Source organism: Canis lupus, chromosome 12, assembly GCF_003254725.2.
Source record: "Canis lupus dingo isolate Sandy chromosome 12, ASM325472v2, whole genome shotgun sequence".
NCBI classification, from domain to species: Eukaryota; Metazoa; Chordata; class Mammalia; order Carnivora; family Canidae; genus Canis; species Canis lupus.
The window spans coordinates 15,037,828-15,058,638 of record NC_064254.1 but is presented as its reverse complement, the minus strand read 5'-3'; the positions used below and the strand labels follow the sequence as shown (position 1 = coordinate 15,058,638).

General features: G+C 42.4%; 2 protein-coding genes across 7 annotated transcripts in view; one reads left to right on the top strand and one right to left on the bottom strand.

The window, feature by feature from the left end:
* ANKRD66 (ankyrin repeat domain 66) overlaps positions 1 to 20,811 on the bottom strand; it is a 33,576-nt gene that overhangs the window by 6,091 nt on the left and 6,674 nt on the right. The window contains exons 1-2 of one of the 2 annotated variants that reach the window (XM_025418960.3): positions 7,975 to 8,741; positions 1,418 to 1,591 (exon numbers count right to left, since the gene is read on the bottom strand). In XM_025418960.3, the coding sequence (XP_025274745.1) occupies positions 1,418 to 1,580 (163 nt within the window). In that variant the 5' untranslated portion in view covers positions 1,581 to 1,591; positions 7,975 to 8,741. Of the gene's footprint in view, positions 1 to 1,417; positions 1,592 to 7,974; positions 8,742 to 20,811 lie in introns of those variants that run through there. The other variant, XM_035697659.2, reaches the window with a different exon arrangement.
* The window catches only part of PLA2G7 (phospholipase A2 group VII), a 41,892-nt gene continuing 40,671 nt past the window's right edge, over positions 19,591 to 20,811 (top strand). Inside the window, exon 1 of one of the 5 annotated variants that reach the window (XM_025418958.3) lies at positions 19,591 to 19,736. The gene's annotated coding sequence lies outside the window, so the exon portion shown is untranslated. Of the gene's footprint in view, positions 19,737 to 20,016; positions 20,172 to 20,811 lie in introns of those variants that run through there. The other 4 variants (XM_025418959.3, XM_025418954.3, XM_025418955.3 and 1 more) reach the window with 4 other exon arrangements.

The window sequence follows — 20,811 nt, the reverse complement described above, 5'->3', positions numbered from 1 at the left end:
CTTTGAGGCCCTTCCAGTTTGCTAGTATCACCACCCCCCCTTTTCCCTCTCTTAAGGGGGACTCAGTGCCCCACCCTTACCTCGTGAACTTTGCTCCCACTAGAGGCCTGAGATTTGCAAGTACTCCCTCGAGGGCACTCCCTTTCCCTGCCCATACCCGCAGGCCCTGCCTCGGAATCTTACTTTCCCTCCCAAGTGACCCTACATATGCCTATGTGGGCACTGGTAAGACTCACTCAGCTTTTGGCAGTCTCAGTGGTGATTCAAAAACAAATATTTTGCAACAACCTGGATGGACCTTTGTGGAGGCCGAGAAAAATTAAGGCCATTCCACCACAAGTTTAGCATTAGCACAAGTACAGCCATCTTAGGTCCCTGGGAATAAGACCTGAACTTTACAGGAAAAACTGCAGATTGTCCTAGGCAGGGAATCCCATACCGGAAAGACAATAAAGCTCAGAATGCCCTCGGCAGAGAATCCCGTATCAGATCTTAAGAAACTCCCCCACCCTTTCCCCCATATTGGAATGGAAAAAATTCCTCCACCCCTTCTGAAGATCCCCTAGACCAGCCATAAAAAACCCAGCTGTAACCCACTTCGGGGTCCAAGTCCCTGCTCTGCTGTATGGAGTATACTTGGACCCAAGCTAGAGCTTGTAAATAAACCCTCGTATTCTTGCATTGGTGTCGGCTCCTTGGTGGTTTCTTGGATTCGCAATCTTGGGCACAACACCTTGAGGGCATTACACTAAGTGAAGTAAATCAAATAGAGAAAGAGAAATATCATAGGATCTCACTTATATATGGAATCTAAAAAAACAAAAAGACACCAAGATCATAGGTATAGTGAATAAATTGGTGGTTACCTGAGGCAAGAGGTGAGGGGTTGGATAAATGGGTAAAGGTGATCAAAAGGTACAAACATCAGTTATAAAATAAATAAGTTCTGAGAATGTAATGTACAGCATGGTAACTATTTAGTAATACTGTTTTGCATATTTGATAGTCATTAAGAGAATAGATCTTAAAAGTTATCATAAGAAAACTTTTTTGTTACTCTATGTGGTGACAGATTTTAACTTCACTTACTGTAGTAGTCATTCCATAATATCTACAAAAATTTAATCATGATATTGTATACCTGAAACTGATATAATGTTGTATATCAATCATACCTCGATAAAAAATATTTTAAATCCCACTTACTTTATAGCTAGTACAGATTAAAAGGCTTTCAGATATCAGATCAGATAAATGTGGGCTCGTACCTGCCAATAAGTAACACTTGTTAACTGTGGAACCCCAGACAAGAAACAAAGATCTGAGGCTCAACTTCCTCATTTGTAAGTTAAAAATATTGTGGGGCATCCATTACCCCACAAATGGGATGGATTCTATTCAGGTATTGCCCACTCACCTTTGATTGCAGCCCAGTGAAGTGGGGTTCGGTCATTCCAGTCCACATCCTTGTAGTTTGGGTCACAGAGGCCTTTTTTCAAAATCTTTCTCACTAAATTGTAGTCCCCTGTAGCCACGGCTTGGTGGAGCTTTGTCATGTCTGACATTTTGGTCAATTCCATGACAAAAACAACTGTGGGAAAAACAAACAACTTGAGAAATTCTCTACAATTCTTTATTCCCAGTAAATGATTCCACAGGATTCTTTATCATTTACTTGCTTTCTTACTTCAAAAATTGGCATATGTAAAAAAAAAAAAAAAAAAAATGGCATATGTGTGTTCTGCTAAGAGTGTATTTGGATTTCAGCCACTGTGGTTAGCACATGCCAGTCCTCTACCTAAGGCCTATTGATGGGTCCCCTCTGCCTACAAGAATATAGGCTATATAGGCTGAACTCATGGGTTAGCATTTCCTATTTGGCCTCAAAACACTTTATAGTACTAGTCCCTACTCCTTTCACAAAGTGCTAGTAGTGTGCTTCTGAATTAGTTGCATAATTCTGTGCCTTAACTTTTTTCTATCTATAGCACAGGTATAATTTGCCAGGGTTGTTGTGAGGATACAAGGATGATCCATGTGAAAAATTTACTGACTGGGGGCACTTGGGTGGCCCAGTTAAGCATCTGCCTTCGACTCAGATCATGATATTAGGGTCCTGTGATGGAAGCTTACATCAGGCTCTACCTGGCAGGGAGTCTTCTTCTCCCTCTACCCCCTCTCCTACTCATGCTCTCTCTCTCTTTCTCTCAAATAAATAAATAAATAAATAAATAAATAAATAAATAAACAAAATCTTTTTAAAAATTTATAGACTGGATATAGAGCGGTACTCCATAGAAATCTAATACTATTGACACACCAATTCAGATGGACAGGATGTAAACATGCAAATAAAATGCTTAAAAGTTTTTTTTTTTATAACATTAAGACATACACCAATAATTCTCAAACCATAGTCTACAGATGCTTAGGAATCCTGACTCTTTTAGGGGATCTATGAGGTCAAAACGATTTTAATTATAATATTTAAATGTCATTGGCTTTGTTCACTGTGCTGACATTTTCCCTGATAGTTCAAAAGTAATGATACAGACAGCAGCTGGTACCTTAGCACAAAGCAAGGCAGTGCCAGTGACATCAAACTAGACTAGCAGGCATGCTATTCTTCACCAGCACACACATAGAGTCGAGAGAGAGAGAGAGAGAGAGAGAGAGAGCGAGCTAGTTTCAATGAGGAAACTAACGCAGTAAGAGTTATTTTTACAAATGTTGACCCGTGATTACATGACTTAATAAATGTGATTTTAAAATATTGTATAACATGGGGATCTTTGGGTGGCTCAATGGTTTAGCGCCTGCCTTTGGCCCGGGCGTGATCCTGGAGTCCCCAGATTGAGTCCCACATCAGGCTCCCTGCATGGAGCCTACTTCTCCCTCTGCCTGTGTCTCTGCCTCTATGTGTGTGTGTGTGTGTGTGTGTGTGTGTGTGTGTGTGTGTGTGTGGCTCATGAATAAATAAATAAAATCTTTAAAAAATAAAATAAAATATTGTATAACAAAATGTATTAACACTTGGAAAGTCTTCATAACTCTGTGAACAAAATGACAAGTGTGGGATCCCTGGGTGGCGCAGCGGTTTAGCGCCTGCCTTTGGCCCAGGGCGCGATCCTGGAGACCCGGGATCGAATCCCACATCAGGCTCCCGGTGCATGGAGCCTGCTTCTCCCTCTGCCTTTGTTTCTGGCTCTCTCTGTCTCTCAGTCTTTCATGAATAAATAAATAAATAAAATCGGGGTCCCTGGGTGGCGCAGCGGTTTGGCGCCTGCCTTTGGCCCAGGGCACGATCCTGGAGACCCGGGATCGAATCCCACGTCGGGCTCCCGGTGCATGGAGCCTGCTTCTCCCTCTGCCTGTGTCTCTGCCTCTCTCTCTCTCTCTGTGTGACTATCACAAATAAATAAAAATTAAAAATAAATAAATAAATAAAATCTTTAAAAAAAAAATGACAAGTGTATGATGTTACAAAATCATGCATGGGTAAAAAGACCCATTCAAGATAGGCCAATAGATTTTAGTGAGACAGAGTATGAAAAGTATACTAAGATGGTTTCAGATTCCAACTCATTTGTAAAGCACTACCACCGGTCCAATTTTGATGTAGTATCAAAAAGAATACGATAGTCATCTGAAATGGCTATAAAATACTCTTCCCTTTTCCAGTTTTATATATGTATGGAATCAGATTTTCTTTCTATATTTCAACCAAAACAATAAATTGAATGCAGAAGGTCTAATAATCCAGCTGTCTTCAATTAATCCACATATTAAAGAGATTCGACTGAATAAATAAATAAATATGCTGTTCTCACTTTTTTGCTTTACAAAATATAATTATTTTTCATTAAAATATCATTCATGTTATTATATATTAGGCTTATTTGATTTTTGTAAATGACTTAATAAACATCTATTTTTTTCCTCAGTTTTAATTTCTAATAAGGTAAATATTGATGGCTATAATCCATATAAAGAAAAGCTCTCGGGATCCCTGGGTGGCGCAGCGATTTGGCGCCTGCCTTCGGCCCAGGGCGTGATCCTGGAGACCTGGGATCGAGTCCCACGTCGGGCTCCCGGTGCATGGAGCCTGCTTCTCCCTCTGCCTGTGTCTCTGCCTCTCTCTCTCTCTCTCTCTCACTGTGTGCCTATCATAAATAAGAAATAAAAAAAAAATAAAAAAATTAAAAAAAAAAGAAAAGCTCTCTTGGGTTCTCAGTAATTTCTAAGAATGTCAAGGAGTCCTGAGACCAACAACTTTGAGAATTACTGGTATAAACAGATAAGGAGCTGGGACAGAAGAACAGAATGAGGAGAGAGTCACTTAAAGTGAGGCCAGTGGGAATGTCTCTTTGATCCCAGCATTTAAGTTGAGACCTCAAGAAAAGTTTGAAGTCAGACATATATATTGTGGCCCAGCAGCAGCATCACCTAGGAACTTATTAGAAATGTGTATTACTGAGCCTCATATCAGACCCACTGATGTACACTGAAATATGAGGACAGTCTTAGAGTGGGAGAGAAGTTCATAACACAATAAATATGCAATGCCCTAATTGTTATGATGGCAGTGATTTTCTAGGGATAGAAGGAAAGGACCATTCCTAGGACTAGGAAGTGAAATGCACTTTTTTCTGAAAGTGACCTAAGCAAGTCGTCCCAAAGGGAAGAATAAGAGTCATCTTGGGCACTGGCAGTATGGATATGAGATCCAGCTCAGGCACAGAACATCTATGGGGGGAGGCACATTCTGCAAAGTGCAAGTGGTTCCAACTTTCATGTATAGACCAATGATCTACAAATGTTTCCTGTAAAGGTCAGGATACAAAATTTTTAGCTTCTGTATGTCAAGAGGCAAAAATCAAGACTATTATGCAACATGATATAACTATTATGTAACAAGAGAACAACTCCTGCCAAGGGCAGGCCATCTCAAGGGGAAAAAAGGGGTGGCAGTGTGCTTTGTGCCCACTGGCCCTCAGCTGGAGACGTTCTCAGGGTGAAGAGCAGTCAGCTCGAGGGGAGAGGGGTCTGGATGGTAGGACAGTCACCTTCCTTCTACCCCAGTGATGCCCAGATTCCAGCACCCCCTGCCTCTTCTTTCCAAGAGCCCAATCATGCCAAGTTGAAAGCTGGTGGGAGGCAAGGTTACTTGACTGAACTAATTCTACTCCTCAGTACCCACAAATTGCCAATGGCAATTTACTAATCTCTGGTGCATATAAAGTATCTGGGATGTTGTTAAAATGCAGATTCTAGTCTATGTCGAAGCCTGAGATCCTGCATTTGTAACATGTCCCCACAACAACTACTAGTTCATAGACAACATGGAATAGTGATGCCTCTCTGGAGATAAGGCAGAGGGGGAGACCTGAAGTAAGGGAGAAGCAATAAGGATGTAGCTATTGTTCTTCACTGAAGGACTATGGGAGAATTACTGGTGGGTTTTAAAAAATAGAGGCCTGGGCCTCAGCTTGAATTGCTTCAGAATCAGTAGATGTGTCCAACAAGAACATGCCTTTTTGCGTGAAGCGAGCACTCAGTATGTGCTCGGTAATGGAAGATGGCATAGGATGTGATTCATCTTTTTGGCTTGTTTGTTTTAGTAGAAAACTCTTACACTGGAGCATTGGATCAATGATAAAATAAAGTAGTAAACAGAAGTACTAGCAGATTTCTCATCTCCAGGTGTCACAAAAAGCCAAACCATTTTTAGAATCAGTGTCTAAAAATGTCTTTCACACAGTCTTTAGGTAGGTTTATGCTTAAATCAGCCCTATTTGTTTCACATTTGGGTTCACACCAAGAAAATTCCACAATTTTCTGCAGATAAGTGGTAATTCAAGTAGAAGTTTCCAATGAGCAGCTAAATTTGTTCGCAAAGAAATTGGTGAACTGATCCTAAAAACCCATATGGAAATGCCAGGGACTCAGAACAGGCAAAAGAATTTTGCAAAAGAACAAAGTAGGAGGACTCATATATCCTGATTTCTAAACTTACTTCAAAGCTACAATAATCAGAAAGTGTGATAGGAATGAAATTCACTGTGTGGTCTAAAATGTGGTATAAAGATAGACACATAGAGAGAAATAGGATAGAATTGAGAGAAATAAATCCAGAAATAAATGTTTACATTTATGGTCAACTGGTTTTCAACAAAGGTGCCAGGAAAATTCATGAGGAATAAACAATCTTTCCAAATGGTACTGACACAATTAGCTACTCACATAGTCAAGAATGTTTCCCTCATACCATATACAAAACTTAAAATAGATTACAGACCTAGAGGTGCCTGGGTGGCTCAGGTGGTTGAGGATCTGACTCTTGGCTTCAACTCAGGTGGTGATCTCAAGGTCGAGCCCTGTGTTGGACTCTTCACTCAGAGCAGAGTCTGTTGTCCCTCTCCCTCTGCTCCTTCCCTTCCCTGTGCTCGTGTGTGTTCTTCCTCTTTCTCTCTCTCTCATAGATAGATAGATAATAGATAGATGATAAATAGATAGATAGAATCTTTAAAAAATGGATTACAGACCTAAATATAAGACCTCAAACTCAAATTCTTAGAAGAAAACATGGGAGTAAATCTTCATCACATTGAGTTAGGCAATGACCCATAGTAAGACAACAAAAGCACAAGCAACAAAAGAAAAAAAAAATAAACTGGACTTCACTAAGATTAAAAACTTTTTTTTCCTATAAGCAATACCTTTGAAAAAGTATAAAAGCAACTGCAGAATGGGAGAAAATATTTTCAAATTATATATCTGATAAAGAGACTTATATCCAGAATATATACAGAACTCTTAAAATACAACAATAAAACATTAACTTGCTCAAATAAAAATGGTCAAGGAATATAAACAGAAGTTTCTCCAAAATAATATGCACATGAAAGCATGCTTAAAATAATAAACACATGAAAAGATACTCAACATCATTAGTCATGAAGGAAATGCAAATCAAAACCACAACCACACGGAGACACCACTCACACCCTTTAAGATGACTGTAATCAAATAGACAAAATGAATGTTGATGAGGATGTAGACAAATTGAAACCCTCATGCATGTGGTAGGAATATAAAATGGTGCAGCCACTTTGGTAGTTCTTCAAAAAGTTAAACATGGAGTTAAATGACTTGTAACTCCACACTTAGGTATATACAAAAAAAAAATGAAAATATATGTCCACACAAAACTTGTACACAAGTGTTTACAAGCAGCATGATTCTAAGAGCCAAAAAAGTGGAAACAACCTAAATGTCCTTTAGCAGACACACTCAGGAATAAAATGTAGGAGATCATACAATATAATATTATTTGACACTAAGAAAGGAATAAAATACTGACACATGCTGCAACTTAGATGAACCTTGAAAACACACTAAATGAAAGAAGCCAGGCACAAGAGACCACATATTGTATGATTTCATTTTTGTGAAATGTCCAGAATAGGCAACTACAGAGACAGATTACTGGTTGCCTAAAACTGGGATGGGGTGAGGGTAGGAAGTGACTACTAGTGAGTATAGGATCTCTTTTGGGGGTGATGAAATGTTCTAAAATTAAACAGTGGAGAAGGATGTTTTCACAACATCTTTAAATATATTAAAAGACACTGAACTATGTACTATAAGTTAATGAATTTTATGGTATGTAGATTATATTTCAATAAAGCTGTTTACAAAATAAACGATACTATTAATTAGAGGCTTTCTTTAAAAAATTATTTGTAGAATACATCCAATTCACTAGCCTCCGACTGACTACTGAAATTTAGCAAATTTTCCTTCGCACAAATCTTTGTAAATTTGATTAAGTACACCTGAATTTCTATCTTTCTGATAGAGGTGTCTAAATGTAAAAAAGTAGTCAGTAGATAGATAAGTTCTAATAAATATGAATGATTTATAAGAGTTGCAGTAAACATCTGAAGGCAGGAGTAATATAAAAATACTTACTATCTTGTTTGAAATCTGAGGCGCTCAGCGCTGGCTGGTGTGTTAGGGGCCAGAGCTTTGTTGTGTTTCCACCATGGAAACTGGCCCCTCCTTCCTTATTAAAACCTGCCAATCAACGTCAGCTTCGTGGGTGGTCCTCGCTGGCGGAGTGGGGACCGCATCTCTGCCTCCACCCAAGCCAGCCAGCTTTCCAGTCGGCTTCTGGGATCCTTGACAGCTTTTCATCAAATAACATTTGATCAAAATGCATGAAAATTGAAAAAAAAAAAAAAAGGCCAGCCCGCAGGGGCGCAATGAAGATGAGTGACTTAGTGGTGGAAACAATGGATGCCCCTCACTTTCAGAACCAGCTGTGAGATCTTGGGCAAGGCCCTTCAGTTGGCTAAAACTCTTATTTCTCACCAATAAGATGAAGTTTTAACATTTTTCTCACAAGGCAATAAAAGATGAGTGGCTGAAATAATTTATAAAGCACTTGGAACAGGATAGAGGCAGAGAGGGAGGGATGGAGAAAATCGTCAGGTCATTTCTCCTTGCCTCCTCCTTGTGATTCCTTACTCTACCATCTGCTATCTTTATGAAGTGCTGGTCTAAAAGGCCTACTTCCTACCTCCCTCTTGCCTCTCTCCCTCCCTCTCTCCTTCCCTTCCTTCTTCTCTTCCTCCTTCTCCTTCTTCTCTCTCTCTCTCTCTTTCCTCTTCTCCTTCTCTCCTCTCTCTCTTGTTCTTTTTTCTTTCTCCTGCCATTTCTCTGGGACCTTTCTTCCCGCATGTATTTATTGAATGACTTATATCTCCCAGACATTGTGCTGGGCCCTGTGGAGAACAAGACACTCGTGCTCCTTTCTTTTTTGAGGAGAGTCCAAAGTAAAAGATGACAATATTGAAAAGCATTTACCATGCAAATTCAGTTTCCTATTAGCAGATTCTACTTCTTGTGGTGAACAATGAATTAGTATTTTTGTGAGACCAGGGTTTATCTTGGTCTTATTTTTAAAAGTCTCTGTGTGCTATTTGTGTCAAAATTTTAATTTTTTTTAGAATGTGACTGATTGAATAACTTCTTTCTGGGGTTAATGTCAAAAACCTACTCTTGCCCATATTGCGATAGGTCACAGCGGCCCCTGGGCAATATCTGTGGGCCAGCCATTGATCTTTGCTCACACTGGCTCAAATACTGGGATGAACACTTCTGACTAAGGTGACTTTGGTGGAGTATTTTGTCCGTAGAAACCATTTTTAAGTCAGGAAGAGACTCTAGAAATCGTGATTCAAAAATTTATTTTAGAGAGGAGAATGTTGAAACCCGTTGACATCATGTTATTTAAGTCATACTGCTACTGTGTTTTAATGCATCTTTTACCATCTCTCCCACCCTAAGTTCAGAATATATAATGGACAGTGACCACAAGTTCAAGGGTGGGCTGGACCACTTTGCCATGCCCTTGCATATTTACTGTTTATGTTGACACTTGCTCAGGATGCCATGATTTGATTTTCTTCCACTTCCCTGCAACTCTAAAGAAGATGATAATAACAAACCCATATAGACTTTGTGCACAAACCAATATTTGTGGAGGAGTCAATGCAGTGAGGTGAACAGAATGGTGATCTGGCGCCTGGGAGTGACAGGAGGGAATGAGATATTTGTTAAATGCCTTTGTGCATCAGACATTGTTCTACGTGTTTTATGGATATTACTTATCAATCTTAGTATCAAGTTCAAAATATAGTTTGCACACAACAGCACTGAGGCTCAGAGGACTTAAGCATACTCAGGCCAGATCTGTCTACTTCCGGTTGAACATTGATGTGAGAGCTGGTCAGACTCAGCACCTGATGGTGTTACTGTTGGAGCCCAGATGTCAGGGAGGTTCCCTGGTTCCTTTATCTGAGACTGTGAAAATGAGCGTCAGGTTCTGTTTGTGGCTTCCAAATCATTTGTTCCCTTCTGTGTATGTCCATCCTATCCTGTAGGAGCTTTCATGGAGCCTCCTAGTCAAGGAGGGGGACTTTGGTACCTGTCGGCCCTTCAGCCTAGCATCTCTAGTCTAGACATTTCATTTCATCTTTCCTACCATTTCCTATGGACTCATTGCCTTAAGGAAGTCCTTTGGGCGATAAATTCACAACCAATTTTCCCTGAGCATCTGATCAGACGTGAAAATGACCATATTTCTCTTTAAGGAGGTATTAATCTAGTTGAAGAAATAAGATATTATACAAATAAAATGTAATTGAAACTATATTAGATCCTCTAAGAGAAGCACTGGAGCACTTCAAAACTTAGCATTTGAAAACCCTTAAAGGATGCTGGAAATCTTCTATTGTCCCATCAGATACTATCCACTATTTGCCATCCTGAGAGGTTGACCTGTATGGATGGTATCCACGGTCTCTTGTGTCCTTTGGCTTCCAGTTGGGCCTGGCCAATTTCCAGGAGGAGATTAAAGCATGGATGGGAAAGTGGGGTTGGAATAGGTAATCCATTGGCTTCCTTCCTGCCTGGTTGCCATGGTTTGCTGCGAAGGTCTCTGCTCCTGTCAGGTGGCCCTCTTCATATCATTACCCTTACCAGGTCCTAGTCATTGGCTCCTCCTCTTGCTCCTACAGGCCCATGGATGGCAAGGGCTCCCTAGTGTTGTTTGCCCAGAGGCACTGCACTATGCCTTGTGTGGTTTCCGGAATCCTACTCTCCCCTTGATAAACAGTCCCTTTATCAAACACTCATCAAGTCATCCAGTTTGAGGATACCACATGCTTACTGCCAGCATCTGGACCAATACAGTAGAAATTCTACAAGCAAAGGGGGTGCCCCAGCATGGAGTCCAGAATGGCTGTGTGTAAAGTGAGTTGAACATAGGAAGACCTACAGGAAAAGGAGGCCAGATCCTGGAGAGCCACAATTGCCATGGCAGGATATCTGGATTTTATTTCTCCCTGCATACAATGGGTAATATTGAGAGTTTCTGAGTGGGGAAGTAAAATAATTAAAAGTCCATCATTTTTAGAGAAGTAATTTTGCCACAAGAAGGTGTAATGTATTCTGAGAAAGACTTAGAAGGCAATAAAAAAAGCATACACTGTGATAAAGACAGGTACAAGGATTTAAATGCAAGGATAGTCACTGAAGTGCTATTTCAAAAATTAAAAATTGTAAATAACCCAAGTTTCTAGTAAATAACTCAAATTTCCACTAATAAGGGGAAATATTATGTAGTCTCTTAAACTGATACTATCAATATGTATCTTTTGGTTTGCTGAAATATTAGTATTGCATTGCTAAATTAAAATAGAATCTCACAAAATGACCAATAATTTGGCATATGTGTGTACTTGTTTATGCAGAGAAAAGGTGAAAAGGATATACACCAAATTGACGTAAAAACCGTTTTTTCCTAAAATAAACACATATGACTTGTGTAAACAAAAGAGACATTTTGTGATTGTCAAGGGTAGAGCTTTTGAGGACTTTGATTAGCGTAGGGAATGGGAAAGAGGGCATTGCTAACGCTCTGTCCATAGGCTCAAATAACTTTGCAACTGGATGAGAAAGGAAGGGGTCTCTGAATCACAGGGCCACTAAGAGATAACTGGGAGTCTCAGACCTGGTACAATGCTTCCTACATCTTGACCAAGGTTAGTAAGGATGTTATCAATGACTTGGGGAAAAAAAAAATGTCCTGGAGACTAGTTCGGCAAGCCAGATCATAGAGTCCAGTGACTGAACCCATACAAAAAAGTCACTTGGGACATCCACAGTTTCAGAGTAGCGGAGAGTCAGTAAGGAGTAGAAATGCAGTAGACTTTACATAGATTGAATCTACAAAGGGTATTTAAGACACTGCCAAAGAAGAAGGAAGGCTTAGCCTGGCATTGGATAATTAATTTTGGAACTGGCTAAAATATAGAATAAGAGATTCTTTATCTTCTTACATTTTAGAAATTTAGAGATGTGACCATCTGGGATCTGTCGTCCTCTGGAAGTTCTTCACCTCTGAAGTCTTGTGCTTCAAATTCCATCCTCCGACCATGACATTCCACCCTTCCACTTCCATCATTCTGCCTCAGTGTAAGTTCTTCCAACCCACTCAGGTCACTAGTGATTTTCAGTTCTTCCTGGTTCTTCATGCTATGTATGTATGTGTGTATTTATATATATGAATGTGTATGTGTATTTTTATATATTTATTTATATGACTATATATGATTTTTCCCATAAACATATACATGTGTATATATAGATATATATATATCAAGTGTTCTCTCTCTCTATATATATATATCAATTTATACCAAATATTGTTCTAAGCAACTTACATGCATAATCCCTTTCAGTTCTTGCTGCATCCCTGTGATATAAATACTATTATGATTTCTATTGTACAGATTAGGAAACTGAGGAATTAAAAGCCTATGTAACTTGCCAAAGGCCTTTTGAGCTAGTAAAGATAGAACTGGATTCAAGCCCAGGCTGTCTGACTCAGCCCTTTTAATTATGGCACAATGTCTGGAAAATTGTCAGGGAGGTATGTACCAAATGTTCAATAATTACTTCATCAGGTTGTGGTTGGGGGACCCCCCCCACTTTCTATGTTATTATAGGCATATTGTTATTTTGTTTTGTTTAGATTTCTAACAACAGGAATGTATTACATCATAACTAGAAAACAAAAATCTTTCAAATTACCATCAGTTCCCTTATTTTCTCTGTCTTTGGCAATCTGCTCTCCAATTTTCCAAGAGCAGATAAGCCTCCTCTCTGGCTTTGTTCCTGGAATAGCAACATCACCAGGGGAAGCACATGACCAGACACACTAACTCTTCAAGCAAGGAGTGAATTCCTGGCGGCCATGGGGCTCCGAAAGCTTCAAACATCCTTAGGCAGAGCCTATTACCAGCCCCCAGATTGTCACTCTGCTCATGCTCTCTCTCACCCAAGCTACAGCCATATCTTTTTCCTTTTCTTCATCAAATATCTTAAAAGTGGTCTAAGCTCCCTGTCATCGTATCTGCATTTCTACTCCTTACTGACTCTCCACTCTCAGCCCTCTATTATGATGCAACTAGTTGTAGGGGTCACCAGGCCTTCCTAATCGCTAAGGCTCAGGACTCCTCCTTCATTCTTCATTTATTCTATTTAAGCAACCATGTTGGTCATACTGACCTTTTAAAACCCCTTTCCTCTCTTGACTTCCTCAGAGCTTCTCTCTCCTCTTCTCTGTCCTTACTTTGACTAGCCTCTCTCACTGTCATTCACCAGCTTCTCTTCCTCCTGCTGTCCGTGGTTGTGATGTTCTTTAGAATCCTGCCTCCTACCTGCAAACCCTCAATGGCTAATCCCACGCGTTCTCAGCATTTTCACTTCCGAATAAACAACTTCTGCCCAGGTCTGAGACTGAGCTTGGGATGGTTCTACCCAGATGCGAAAGCTCACCTTAAGGGAAAAGAGGCTCATTTTGTAGCATTTGCTGATTTCTGTGGCATGAGACCCTCCCTTTGGTTGATTTCAAGCTATCAGAGTGATGTCACTGAATACAGAGCTGGAAAGAAATGTGCATAGACAGCTGTGGGCAGGAATAAGTCAACTCCACCCACCACTTGTTTTGCCTGGTGTCCAAGGGCAAAGGCTCTCAAACATTTTTTTGACTTAGGGTAGAAAATACATTCTATGTCAGTTACCTACATATGTATACAATGGAAATAAGGTTTCTGTGAAACAACACTTAACCTTATCACATGTGATATATTTTAAAATCTGCCATGTTCCATTTCATGGAACTATTTTTTAAAATAGTTGTCTTGGGGTGCCTGGGTGGCTCAGGAGTTTAATCATCCAACTCTGAGCTCAGCTCAGGTCTTGATCTCAGCGTTGTGAGTTCAAGCCCATAGGGTCTACTTATCAATAAAAAAATTTGTCTCAACTCACCAAGTACATTTAACAGGCCATTGACGGTTCATAACTCCCAATTTGAAAACATCGGCCTTAGATCTTTCAAACTTAGTGTATACAGAATTGTGCTTCTTATCTCACTTTTACAACCTATTCCTTTTCCTGGTTTTCCTTTCTCAGTTAATGGCTCCATTACCTACCTGGTTTCCCCAGCTAGAGGTCTCAGGGCCATTTTGAATTCACCCCCCTGCTTTAGTCTTCACCCCTTGCTAATATCTCTTAAGTAGATCTTCCTAATGTCAGTTCCCACTGTCATTATCCTAATTTATATCAAACTTATATCATCACCTTTCACCCCACAGCCTCCTAATTCATCATCTCAACATGTTTTTTTTTTCTTAGTACAAAATTGTCTTCCAAAAATCAGTAATGCTACCGCTCTGCTTACATTCAAATAGTGATGGTTCCCCATTGCCCCAAGATATTTTTCATTCATTTAGAAAACATTTTCAGGGGAGACTACTATATGCTAGGTTCCATATTGGATGCAAGGGAATAAAAATGACACAGTCCCTGTTCTTAAAGGGCTCATAGTCTAATCCCCTATTGTGTTTCTTGGAAGACTCTTTTAGTAGTGCCAACTTACCTTGTCATCCTTACTTTCTGTGCCATCCTATTTTTTTAAAAGATTTGTTTGTTTATTTACTTACTTATTTATTTATTTATTTATTTATTTATTTATTTATTTATGAGAGAGAGAGAGAACATAAACAGGGGGAGCAGCAGAGGTAGAGGGAGAAGCAGACTCCCTGCTGAGCAGGGAGCCTGACTCCAGGTTCGATTCCAGGATCCTGGGATCATGACCTGAACTGAAGGCAGACACTTAACCGCTTAACCGATTGAGCTACCCAGAGGCCCCTGTGCCATCCAATCTATACCCCTGAGGCTTACTGCAGTGGGGAACTTGACGTTCCCAAGGAATATCATTCACTTTTAGGGCCTTGTGCCTTTTCTTATGTAGTTCCATGTTCTGTTCCAGCATTCTATATACTCTTGCTCTCTTTCTTCCAGATAACCTCCTACTCATCCACAGAAGCCACTGTCTTGGTGAAGCCTTCCTTTTCACAAATTTCTATTCTGAAAAAGTTTTAAATAATCAGTATAATCATGCACATACTTCAAATAGTTAAATTGTTCTGAAGTACTAAAACAGAAAGACGAGACCCTCACACCCATCCCATCCCAAATCCAGTCCAATTCCCCAAACATAATCATTCTTTTTAAAAAAATTTTTTATTTACTTTCAATTTGCCAACATACAGTATAACATCCAGTGCTCATCCCATCAAGTGCCCTTCTTAGTGTCCATCACCCAATTACACCATCCCCCCACCCACCTCCCTTCTGCAACCCTTTGTTTGTTTCTCAGAGTTAGGAGTCTCTCACGGTTTGTCCTCTCTCTAATTTTTCCCCACTCAGTTTCCCTCCTTTCCCTTAAGATCCCTTTCACTATTTCTTATATTCCACATATGAGTGAAACCTTATGATGATTGTCCTTTTCCAATTGACCTATTTCACTCAGCATAATACCCTCCAGTTCCAACCACATTGAATAAAATCCTAGGTATTCATCTCTTCTGATGGCTAAGTAATATTCCATTGTATATAATAGACCACATCTTCTTTATCCATTCATCTGTTGAAGGACATCGTGGCTCCTTCCACAGTTTGGCTATTATGGACATTGCTGCTATGAACATTGGGGTGCAGGTGTCCTGGCATTTCACTACATCAGTATCCAAAGATAATCACTCTTAGTGTTTCTTGTTGGATTTCTGGTGATCTCTATGTGTTTCCAAAATAATATGCTACTATGATTTCTTGGTATATCATCTTAGGCACTGTCTATCTAATTTCTACCAGGAGAATGAGCACTTAGCTCACAAAATGCACTGGCCCTATCTTTCCTCTTCCCTGAACCACCGATAGAATTACATCTGTATACTCAGGCCTTCAGCTGCTCTCTCTCCTCTGCAGAATTACTATGCATCCAGACATTTACTTCCATCCTATCAACTATAGACAGTATCTCTCAACTCTAAACTTTCTAAAATGAGACCCTTAGTAACCCAACTTTCTCTCTACCCTGCTCCCTACTTCTACCTCCTTCTATCTACCTACCTTTACTTTTACATTTAAAAAATTAATCATGTTTCCATTCTCTTGTATAATCATAGTTAACTCTACTTTGGCTTGTATATGATTCTAAAAGATGAAAATCAATAAGCAATGTAATGTCTCCTCTAATAGATCATGTGAATATTATTCCTTATAGTCTAGTAGAGCATTCTGATTATACGTCTCTGGGCCATTCAGAGAAATATATTTTTGGATTTCTGGTTTAAATGTAGTCTCTGATGGGGAAAATTATCAAGGCAGGAAACCACAAATGTTGGAGAGGATGTGGAGAAAGGGGAACCCTCTTGCACTGTTGGTGGGAATGTGAACTGGTGCAGCCACTCTGGAAAACTGTGTGGAGGTTCCTCAAAGAGTTAAAAATAGATCTGCCCTACGACCAGGCAATTGCACTGCTGGGATTTACCCCAAAGATACAGATGCAATGAAACGCCAGGACACCTGCACCCCGATGTTTATAGCAGCAATGGCCACGATAGCCAAACTGTGGAAGGAGCCTCGGTGTCCATCAAAAGATGAGTGGATAAAGAAGATGTGGTTTATGTATACAATGGAATATTCCTCAGCCATTAGAAATGACAAATACCCACCATTTGCTTCGACGTGGATGGAACTGAAGGGTATTATGCTGAGTGAAGTAAGTCAATCAGAGAAGGACAAACATTGTACGGTCTCATTCATTTGGGGAATATAAAGGATAGTGAAAGGGAATAAAGGGGAAAGGAGAAAAGATAAGTGGGAAATATCAGAAAGGGAGGCAGAACATGAGAGACTCCTAACTCTGGGAAACGAACTAGGGGTGGTGGAAGGGGAGGAGGGCGGGGGGTGGGGGTGAATGGGTGACGGGCACTGAGAATGGGTGGGGGCACTTGATGGGATGAGCACTGGGTGTTATTCTGTATGTTGGCAAATTGAACACCAATAAAAAATAAATTTATAAAATAATAAAGAGAGAACAGCTGGGAAAAAAAAAATAAAAATAAATGTAGTCTCTGTGTTTAGGTGCCACCCAGTAGTTCAGACTCAATCTATTGTAAGCTGTGTCACACCAGCAGTATGCCTTTCCTGGACATTTCTCCCCTGCAAGCTCCTGCTTTTAATTTTTTTAAATTTTAAATTGAATTAATTTTTTTCCTTTGCATTCATCACCACCTGAGAGCCCCAAGGGTTTTCAAGTTCCCAGTCATACTTTCAGTTCTATTGAATCCCATTATTTTCATCGAGATGGTTGGTTTCCAGGCTAGGCCTACCTGTCATCCGGGGTTCCCTTACTCTGCTCATTTGTGTTGGAGCCTCTTTTCCTTGAATCCTGTACAGTAAGGACAGTTTTGTCTTCTACCCTTTCCAAGAATAATTAATCACTCAGTTCTCCGAATTTTCACCATCCAATACCTACTTAACAGGACAGCACTCTGTGTTGTGATTTCTTCTCTTTTTTTAAAGGTTTTATTTATTTATTCACAAGAGACACAAAGAGAGAGAGAGGCAGAGACATAGGCAGAGGGAGGAGAAGCAGGCTCCATTCAGGGAGCCCGATGTGGGACTCTATCCTGATCCCAGGACTCCAGGATCATGCCCTGAGCCCAAGGCAGATGCTCAACCACTGAGCCACCCAGGCGTCCCTGTGTTGTGGTTTCCTAAGCTTGCAGAGCATAGTCTGAAATTGTAACTAACATATAGTTGGCCCTTAATAAATACTATTTAACAATACTATTAAGCACATTATTACTATTTAGTCCAATATCTTGATTGAGGGAAGAATCATCAGTTTTGCTTATATTAAAGATATATATAAGCAATGCTACGTTGATGGGAAATAGGAAGAAATAAGAAATAGCTCAACAAAGCTCAATAACTCAAATAGCTCAATCAACTTATAAAAACAAGTAGCCAGGGGATCCCTGGGTGGCTCAGTGGTTGAGCACCTGCCTTCGGCCCAGGATGTGATCCTGGAGTTCCTGGATCGAGTCCCACATCAGGCTCCTTGCATGGAGCCTGCTTCTCCCTCTGCCTGTGTCCCTGCCCCACCCCCCTCTCTGTGTCTCTCATGAATAAATAAAATATTTAAAAAAAAAAAACCAAGTAGACAGTTTGTTTTCCTTTACTACATAAAATTAAAATAAAATCCATATCAGACCTACCTTTTAACCTGTACGTCTGTTAAAACTTGCCATTCTTTTGGAATGTGAGTCCCATCCTTTACTAATTTCACTGCACTAGGGTTGCCAGATAAAATAAAGGATGCACAGTCAAATTTGAATTTCAGTATATGAAGAACTTTTAGGATGAGTATGTTCCAAATGTTGCATGGAACATACTTACACATACTTATACATATAAAGCTTTTTAGCTTTCTGTTGTTAATCTGAAATTCTATTATAACTGGGCATCCTGTATTTTTATTTGCTAAATCTGGCAACCCTACAGTGGGTATTTTCTTAGGACACTAACCTGCTGATGCCAGTCACTATCATCCCATAAGGGAATCTGGTCTGATTATGGTGGGGAAAGCACAGAGCTGGCATTGAAAAAAACAAATAAAATAGATCATACCTGCCTTCCAGACCTGCTTTCAAACAAAGCTTACCACCTTTATAGGTGTGATGCTGAATCTCCAGCTTCTTTGTCTGGTCTTAAGATCAAAAGGAGGAGGTTGTCAGAGATCTCTTAAGTAGGGCAAAATGTACCCTTTTACATTAATAACCTGGTGCAATTTGTTTCACAGGAGCTTAGCCCAGGACCTACAGGAAAATGTCATTAAGCGGATACAGTTTTATATAAATGTTCATCTATTGTTAGGTTTAAATTAGTCACTGCTTCTTTAAAGACACCTATGTTAGTATGGCATGGCATCAACGTTTCCCAGGTGCCAACTCTGTCCCAGCATTTCACAAGCATCTCATTCTTCCAAGGGGCCTCTCTGACTGATGTATTTTGATTAGCTCCATTTTACTGATGAGGAAACTGAAGCAGAACGGATTTAAAAAAAAAAAAAAAGAACTGGCTCAAAGTCATACCACTAAGTATGCGAAGTGAGCTACAAACCATGCCTTCTTCCCACAGAGTCCTCAGAATAAAAATAAAATAAATTTCATCTACGGTTCCATCAACTCACCAAAACTTACAAATAAATCACTATTTAAAAACTACAAAACTTGGGCAGCCCGGGTGGCTCAGCGGTTTAGCGCCGCCTTTGGCCCAGGGCATGATCCTGGGAACCCTGGATCGAGTCCCACGTCGGGCTCCCTGCACGGAGCCTGGTTCTCGCTCTGCCTGTGTCTCTCTCTCTCTCATGAGTAAATAAAATCTTTAAAAAATACAAAACTTTAATAAGGCTGCCTATGAATTTCAACTCTATTTCAAACTGTTTCCCCAGAGTCTGTAAACGAAGCTTTAAACGGATACGTTTCCAATAGGAAGTAGATGGAGGAGAAAGCCTTTGGGAAAACGAACAGGGAATTTCAGTTAAACCCCAAATAACTGAGTTGTGAGGTGGCCCCTTCTCACAGCATTTCCCGTCCTCTCCGCGCAGAACCGAAACTGGGGGCGGCCGGCGGGCCTCGGAGCCGAGTGCGTCTGACCAGCGCCCGGGCTACGCCGTTGAGGCGTGCACGGACCCGGCGATTCGCAGGGCGGATGAAAGCGAGTAACTGGCAGCGGGCAGGATGAACGAGGTTGGCCTGCTGCGCAGCGGGGCAGGGGCAGGGGCAGCGGCAGGGAGCGGACCTGGCCAGACCCAGCCTGAGCACGGCACCCCCCGGGCACGCGCGGGTCCGCCCCCCACCCGGGGCGTGCTCAGTCCACCGGGGGCCGCGGGTGGCGGGACCCCGGGCCTTGGGCAGCCGAGGGCGCTGGGTGCGCCTGGGCGCGCCGGCCTCCCAAGGGGGAGGCGGGTGGCCGCACGCTCCTCCCCGTCCCTCCCCCGGGTCCCTCCTCCCGCAGCGCCGGGGAGGGCCCAGCGGGCGCGCAGCCCACCCACCCCGCGCCCCGGGGACTGCGGCCGGCAGAGGTCCGCGGCGCCGGCGGCGACCAGCAGTCGGGCTCCTCGGGCTCCGCGCGCTCCGGCCGGGGGACCCTGGTTCCGGCGAGCGGCTCAGCGCGGCGCCCGGGTGAGGAGCGAGCGCGGGACGCGGCGGGAGGCCGATGGGTGCGGGCGCGCTGGGCGCGGGGGAGGGCGATCCCCGAGCGGCCGCGGCCACCGGCTCGGGGAGCCTGGGGGGGCTGCGGGGAGCCTGGGGGGAGCCTGCGGGGGAGCCTGGGGGGGCCTGGGGGGAGCCTGGGGGGCTGCGGGAAGCCTGGGGGAGCCTGCGGGGGAGCCTGGGGGGAGCCTGGGGGGGCTGCGGGGGAGCCTGGGGGGAGTCTGCGGTGCGGGGCCCGACCAGGAGCTGCGGGGAGCCTGGGGGAGCCTGGGGGAGCCTGCGGGGAGCCTGGGGGAGCCTGGGGAGAGCCTGGGGGGAGTCTGCGGTGCGGGGCCCGACCAGGAGCTGCGGGGAGCCTGGGGGAGCCTGGGGAGAGCCTGGGGGGAGTCTGCGGTGCGGGGCCCGACCAGGAGCTGCGGGGAGCCTGGGGGAGCCTGGGGAGAGCCTGGGGGGAGTCTGCGGTGCGGGGCCCGACCAGGAGCTGCGGGGAGCCTGGGGGAGCCTGGGGAGAGCCTGGGGGGAGTCTGCGGTGCGGGGCCCGACCAGGAGCTGCGGGGAGCCTGGGGGAGCCTGGGGAGAGCCTGGGGGGAGTCTGCGGTGCGGGGCCCGA